This window comes from Merops nubicus, unplaced genomic scaffold (assembly GCF_000691845.1).
Source record: "Merops nubicus isolate BGI_N331 unplaced genomic scaffold, ASM69184v1 scaffold51091, whole genome shotgun sequence".
NCBI classification, from domain to species: Eukaryota; Metazoa; Chordata; class Aves; order Coraciiformes; family Meropidae; genus Merops; species Merops nubicus.
In genome coordinates, this window is record NW_008587228.1 from 708 (window position 1) to 7,511 (window position 6,804).

At 47.0% G+C, this 6,804-nt stretch overlaps 1 protein-coding gene across 1 annotated transcript; it reads right to left on the reverse strand.

Moving 5' to 3' along the window:
- Positions 1-691: 691 nt before the first annotated feature.
- On the reverse strand, positions 692-6,779 carry LOC103781137 (cadherin EGF LAG seven-pass G-type receptor 1-like). Its single transcript, XM_008948840.1, has 7 exons — positions 6,657-6,779; positions 4,536-4,661; positions 4,096-4,232; positions 3,480-3,583; positions 2,489-2,656; positions 1,337-1,537; positions 692-1,029 (listed from the first exon to the last, which is right to left on the reverse strand). The coding sequence occupies exons 1-7, from the start codon at positions 6,717-6,719 to the stop codon at positions 758-760; spliced, it is 1,071 nt and encodes a 356-aa protein (XP_008947088.1). The 5' UTR covers positions 6,720-6,779; the 3' UTR covers positions 692-757.
- Positions 6,780-6,804: the final 25 nt, after the last annotated feature.

A 6,804-nucleotide genomic window follows, 5' to 3' on the forward strand; every position in this document is an offset into this window, starting at 1 on the left:
TCCTCTTGTCCTGTCACTTGTTATGTGGGTGAGGAGGCCAACATCCACCTCACTACAACCTCCTCCCAGCAAGCCTGGTTTTATTCCTTTCCCCCTTTGAAACTACTTAAAGCTCTTTTGATGAGTCCTGCCAGCTCCTGTGCAAAGATCCTTCTCCTTCATGACAGGTGTACCCCATCTATCACCAGCAGGTCTGGTGTCATGTAAACTGACACATGAGGAAAAGCCCCAAAATGTTGTTATTTCCTGGCTAACCAGGATATATTTCTTCAGCCAGTTCCCAGCAACCCAAAGATGTACTTTTATAGTGAGCTGGCAATGGTTTGTGCACCCAGATGACACGGGTGTCCAAAGCTCCCAGGGATGGGACAGATAATTTGTGTGGATGTGGCAGCCCAGCTCACTGTGACCACAGGGCACCAAGACAAGCGCAGCAAGTCCTGCAGCAAGGTCCTGGGGCAGACCTAGGTTGCTCTAGCCCACAGAGTGCTAGTAAGAAGTCAGCTTGCCAACTCAGAGCATGCCACGGTGACCAGTGACAGGTGTCTCTCCGGGCACCTTGTCCCCTTCAGCCTCCTCATCAGTGAAACACCACGGCTTGAGGATGCGGTATGGACACGCCACCAGGACGGTCACTGGGGAAGGCCTCTGGTCTAGCGACCAGGTTAAATCCTTGCTCCTGTGGGAGACTGAGGCTGGAAAGAGGAGGGAGGGACGAGAGCCATGGGAGGTCTGCCAGGGCACCCCAGTGTGGCACTTACTCTGAGTCCGAGGTGTCAGCAAGCCCTGTTCCCACGTGGACGTTCATGGCCATGCCGTTGAGCTGCTCTCGGGACTGCTCCCTGCGAGCGCTTTTCACCGTCACCCCCGAGTCGGAGGGGGGAGAGCAGACCCCATCACTGGTGCCCAGGGGAGCAGTCCTGCAGGGGGCCGTGGGCTGGCTGTAATCCGAGAGCTTCTCCCGCAGCCGATTCTTCATGTTCTTGTCCACCAGCGGGGGAGGGTAGGTGACTTTATTTTTTAAGATGCCTGTTACGGAGAAGAGGGAACGATGAGGATTTTGGCAGCTATCAGTAATTTCCTTTACCAAGCTGAACACATCTAAGAAGTGACATTTTGTATTTCTTAATCCGACTACTAGTTTGTCACTTTATTTCAAAACCAACAGATCAGACTTCAGCAACTACCTGCTAGCTTCCCTTGGCGTATCTGCTTACACAGGTTGGAGACACTTGGAAAGTGTTCTTCCCTGACAGAGCTACCATATGAACTAATTAATGCTCATTCACCCCCCCAGCCTCCCAATCCAGCTGCGAGGTGAGGCTGTCTGTGCTACCTTTCCTCTGCTCTGGCTGCTGGTTATTCTGGTGGGACAGAGGTCTGTTCTCCTTCTGCTGCCCTTCGTTCTCCTTGTCCTGCGGCGTGTCGCTGCTGTGGTTCACCTGGTTCTCCCTGTGAAGCTCCACGTTGACCTTGGTCTCGACTTTGAGCTTCTGCTTCCCGCTGGGGTCCTCGCTGTCACTGGCCGTTACACACTCTGTGGGCCAATAGGGTTTCACATGATTGGGAAGGGTATCAACTGCAATGCAAAAGAACACTAGCTCGAAAACCACTTTTGATATGTTTTCTCAACCGCTGCCTAGCCAGCCCTGTCCCCTGTGGCTGAGGAGCAGCGTGTGTCAAATCAGAACGATCCTTCAGATGATTACTGCTGAGCTGCACTGACCCCTACAAAACACACCTGGTAGGATGGCAAGGTGTCCAAACCCTTCCCAGAGCCAGGTTGCTGGCTCCACTACGAAGAATTGTGAGGCAAGGCTGCCCCCTCAGCTCTCCAGGGCCAGCAATCCTCCTGGCTCCTTGGGGTGGTTGGTTTCTGAAGGATATAAGGCACGCAAGGCAGCTTGTGCTGTGTGTGTGCAGAGCACCAGCACATAGCCTGGATGGTTGTCAGTCCAAGCTATCTTACCTCCAGGACAAGATGAACTATATCTATAAGTGCCTGTACCCTGCCACACAGTACTGATATTAATGGCCAAGGATCTCCAACTCTTTAGGTCCAGGACATCCCCAATGCCACTAAATCCACATGCCTCCATTGCAGCAGGAGAGGAAGGTTTTCCTGCCTTCAAAAACAACCATCTTCTTCCTCTGCTGCTTCTTCCTTCATATGAGACTTTGCCTGCTGGGTGGTACCATTTCCAAGTGCTGTGGGGACCCACCTGCAAAGCCCACCCTCTGCCTGAGCACTTTAAGTTGCAGATTTGCTCGAGCATCCTTTTATTTGTGCTCAGTCACCCCTGTGAACAAGCCTTTTGGAGGAAGAAAAGTCTCTAAGCTGTATTCAGAAGGAGTTCTGCAGAAGCAAGGCACAGCAGCAGGGGTGCTGTCACAGCCATATGGTAGCCTGGCAAATTTGTCCCGTTTGCTCTAAAGCTGTTTTATAGAAGGGAATAAACCCGTTGTTCTCCCCTTGCCCTGGGAATACCTTTGGGTGTGCTGTGGAGTGGTCCATGTTCGTTATTTTTGGAAGTGGATGTGTTCCACTTCTTCTCTGTCTCCATCCCATCCTCCTCACTGTCTGATGAATGGGAGGAGGCGTAAGAGCTGCTGTGCTCGTCCAGGGACAGCTCGCTGTCGGAGTCTGAGTCGTGCTCTGCAAACGGGGACAGGGGAATCAGCAGTGAGGGTGTGCACAGGAGCTGAACACATCTGCCTGACGGAGGCACAACGAGAGAGCAAGGGCAGGAGTCTCGTTCAGGCCACACCAGGGGTGGGCTCTTACATCTGTAAGCATACATGGGATTAATTCACAAGGACTGTGGCACCCATCTAAGTCATTCTGGGAAGCACAACCACTTGGCTCAACCAGCAGGCAGGACCTTTTATGTGCATGGGAGGTGCACAACAGAATGGAGATGCTTTTTTCCCTATTCAATATGCAGAACTCTAACTCTATAGGATCTTAACATAAGACACAGGTGAAGCCAAGGTAGCTATAAATATGAAGAATCTGCAAATACACTTAAAAAACATAAAACCCGATACAAGGCAACAAAATCTAACATTAACTCAAATGAAAGGAAACTAGACAAAAGACTCTTCTCATATTCTTGTACAAAACACATAGTAGTAAAGAAGGATGTTGCCTCAAGATCTTGAATGTTAAGATCTTCAGCTAAATATCTAGAGCAACTTCACGTAATTTGTAAGAAAGAAAGGGAACACCAGAAACCTTCAACAGCTGTTGAAAACTGTCAGACTAAAACAGAACCATCACAAGAGACAGATACATTACATTTCCATGCCAGGATTCCCTAGTAAGGCAGCCATGGCACAGCTCCTTATGCCAAGAGCACAACAAGAATGAGACACAACAAGTCAGGTGAACTGTCCTTTTGATTACAGAAGCCTTTGAAAAAAGCACTGAGAAGGAGAACATGCACAACTGAGTCAACACCTTTAGAATTAATACTTACCATTAGATTTTGATGGATTCCTATGAAAAATGGAGGAATCTGCTTCAGTCTGACCAGCCCTTGCTTGGCTTGAGGATCCACTGAGCTTATGAGCAGCTTCATCCCTTTGAGAATAAAAACAGGGGATAACTTTCTTGGTCACTTTACTGCCCACAATAGCAAGGCAGAGAAGCAGATGAGATCCTCCTGGTCAGAGGCAGACAGCTGCAGTGGTTACTAGCTAGCCTGTGCCCGTTTGTCAGTGTGGTCACTTTTACAGCAAGATGTAGGTTATCCTCATGTAGCTATCTGCCTTTGGCCACAGGAGTCACACTCTGAAACAAAGCCTGAGGTTTCTAAGCTGAATTGCTCTCCTTGAGACACCTCTGAATTTTAACAGGCAAGCAGCAGGGCCCATAGAGTTAACATAATAGTTATGTTAACCTCTGCACTGCTGGAACTCCCCACCAAAGGGGCGTGCGACAGAAAATGCGCAAAATAAAATGACAGCCACATAAAGCAGAACTCTTAAGACAGAAAACAAGTAGACTTTGGACCACAACATTCCTGTTTTCCACAAGAGCAACGAGAAGGGAGAGGCAAGCACCCGAAAGCCATGCACCTGCCACCTGATTACCTGAGAATATAAGCAAGGTAGCTATTGTGGCTCTTGGCTGACCTGACGGTGCTCTCTAGGGAGACAGTGGATTCCCCGATCGCTGTGCGATACATATTTGGCTCTTCTATGTATGTGTTGTTGCAGTTCAGAGATCGCTGAAGGAAAAAAGGACACAAGGCAACAGTGAATGATTCTGCCAAAACGCCACATTACCCATGAATATGTTAGATTTTGAAGGAATCAAGTGGGTTTTGATGCTGAGGAAAAGAATTCTTTCCTCTCAAAAGTTTTAATTAAAACAGTAATAAAAATTTTTGAGAGATGCCATCAATAATCTTTGTACAAGTCACTGAAAGCAATCAGACAATTCACTTAATTACAGACAGGCCACCTAGAAATTTATTTTGGATAACTTCAACCAGCAAGAGGATGACTTTTTCCCAATGTTTTTTCCTTACAGTTAATAATGTAGCTCTTGTTGCAGTGGAATCGTCTGGAAGAGGTTTCTTCCCAGTTAAAGTGTTCTTCAAGTGCTTCCTGACTTCTTTGTTAAATACACAGTGGAAGAAGAAAATGAACAGCCCCTGGACCATTTTAGAGAGAGGAAGAATTAATGTAAATGAATAATTACTACCAAACTGCAAATACAGATACTAGAAAACAGACGTTTGGGAAAAAAATAAAATTCTAGTTCATAGTCTATGATTTCAATAGCAATAACTATTTTCTGTCTTTGACTGAAATGGCATTGATTAACCTCCTAGGCCTTCTTCATAATTTGCTTCCAAAGTCAGATGTGCATAAAAGCCCTTGGACAATACATACAAGGATGTGTTCCTCTAGGACTTACAGAGCAGAGCTTGTGCCACCCTCCCTCATCATTTGAGAAGAAACTTATTTCTCAAAATATCCAATGAGAACCAAAATGTCCTGCTGGAAGATATTGCAGGGAGTTTCAGGGCGGTACTTGCACTAAGATTTTAGAGCTTTAACACCAATGATGAGAAAAAATCAATAGCAGCACATAAAAAATCCCATAGCCTTCAGTAAAAACCTCTGGAAAGAGGGAACTTCCTTGGTAGGTGTTCTTAGTATTGTTGCTAAGGGAACTTTATAAGGCCTGTGAGACGTGGAGAGATACTGGGGGCAGAGAGGTCCTGACTTTCACCCTGTATGTTCCTTGGTTCAGCAATACCAAGGGAATACCATGGGACAGTCAGTAAAATCCCCAGGGGTGGGCAGCTGTTGGCTGTCAGGAGCAGACATTGACTGTTTTTGCTGGGGGCAGGGGGCACACACGTGTGCACCTACAGATGTGTATGCTCTGAGGGAACTGATGCAGCTGCCAAACTGTTATCAATTTTGGTTGGAGATACAGAGTATAGAAGCCAATAACTCACAAAGTTGCAGCTGTACCAACACCACAAGATGCCTGCATTTCATGATTTCAGCCAAAGCAATTGACTTAAGAGTAACTTTAAACTTCAACCTCACTTTCCAAACATTCAATCAAATGTGATCCTAGCTGGCATTAGCACTTTGGGATTATTCATTAATAAAATTCACATAAATGTCTCTTTAAAAATTCAACTTCAAAGAAGCCAATGACGTGAAACGCCACATACCACTGTGCCTCTTTGGGCAAGTTTTGAGAATTCCAGCTGCTCGCTCTTCCTCCCTCTCATCAGGTTTATAATGAATTTGATTTTATTTTAGTCTTGTAGAAGCCTGGTTTTACAGCCTGAGTAGGTGTATTTCTTTCAGAGAACACCAGTTGCAATGGCAAAATAACCTTGCTCCGGGATGGCCTACCTGGTGTGCTTCCAGAGCATAGGCAATGACCTCTGGAGGAGACCCACCAGGCTTCCTTTTCTCTTTGGCTGCCATTTGTCTCTGTTGTGCTGTAGCCGACAAGAGTGTCCTGCTAGCAGCAGCTGCTTTAATGCTGCAGGCACCTGCCAGGACAGTTCCTGCTATCCTTGGCCACATTCAAACTGTGACCAACATGAAGCTTCATGACCACTTCTATGCCAGGTCTTCTACAAACAACTATTTTCTGCATCTTAAATCAACAAGTACTTTCTGCATCTTTAATCAACACTAGTCCTGGCAACCCAGCAAAACTCTACGCAATGAGCTGCATTTGAAAATCATTATTGGACTCACTTCCTTAAACAGTAACTTGATTTGTGAAAGCTTTGAACTTGGAGCCATTCACTCCAGGTGAAAAAAAACAGCCTCTTGTTTGTGGTAGCAACAGAATGATCACTAACAATGAGCATAGAGACGACAGTACTGAAGATTTTGTCTCAAGAAAGATAAAGGTGTAATTGCTCATGGTTATTTATCTGTCACAGGTTACAATAGCAGAGCACTCATCTTTAGCATGACTAAAAGCGAGAGATGCAATTACTCAGAGTTAGGGTTTTGCTGAGAAGAACCCTGTCTTTGAGAAAAGAGCAAAACCAGCACTTGACATCTTTGTTCTTCCTGAGCTAGTTCACGCTCAGCAGGTGCTGGGACTGGGTGCGGCAGCGCGCTCGGCAGGCTCTGCCACAGGCAGGGGCCATCCCACTTACCTGCAGGCAGCTGAAAACGGCAAAGAGGTAGTGGAAGGTCATGACGTCGCTGTTGACGGCCATCAGCCCCAGGAGCCAGGTGGCGCTGGCGAGCAGCAGGAGCAGGAACGCCGTCCGCAGCACGGCGCTGGAAGGCAAGCGGGGCGGG

Bases quoted from the DNA above. Each gene is read 5' to 3' on its own strand.
- LOC103781137 (XM_008948840.1), bottom strand. From the start codon at position 6,719: ATGGCCGTCAACAGCGACGTCATGACCTTCCACTACCTCTTTGCCGTT. The intron at 3,584-4,095 runs GTAATCAGGTGG...TTATTCTCAAAG, and splicing joins TACCTTGCTTATATTCTCAG to GGATGAAGCTGCTCATAAGC. The intron at 1,538-2,488 runs GTATTCCCAGGG...ATTGGCCCACAG, and splicing joins ACTCCACAGCACACCCAAAG to AGTGTGTAACGGCCAGTGAC.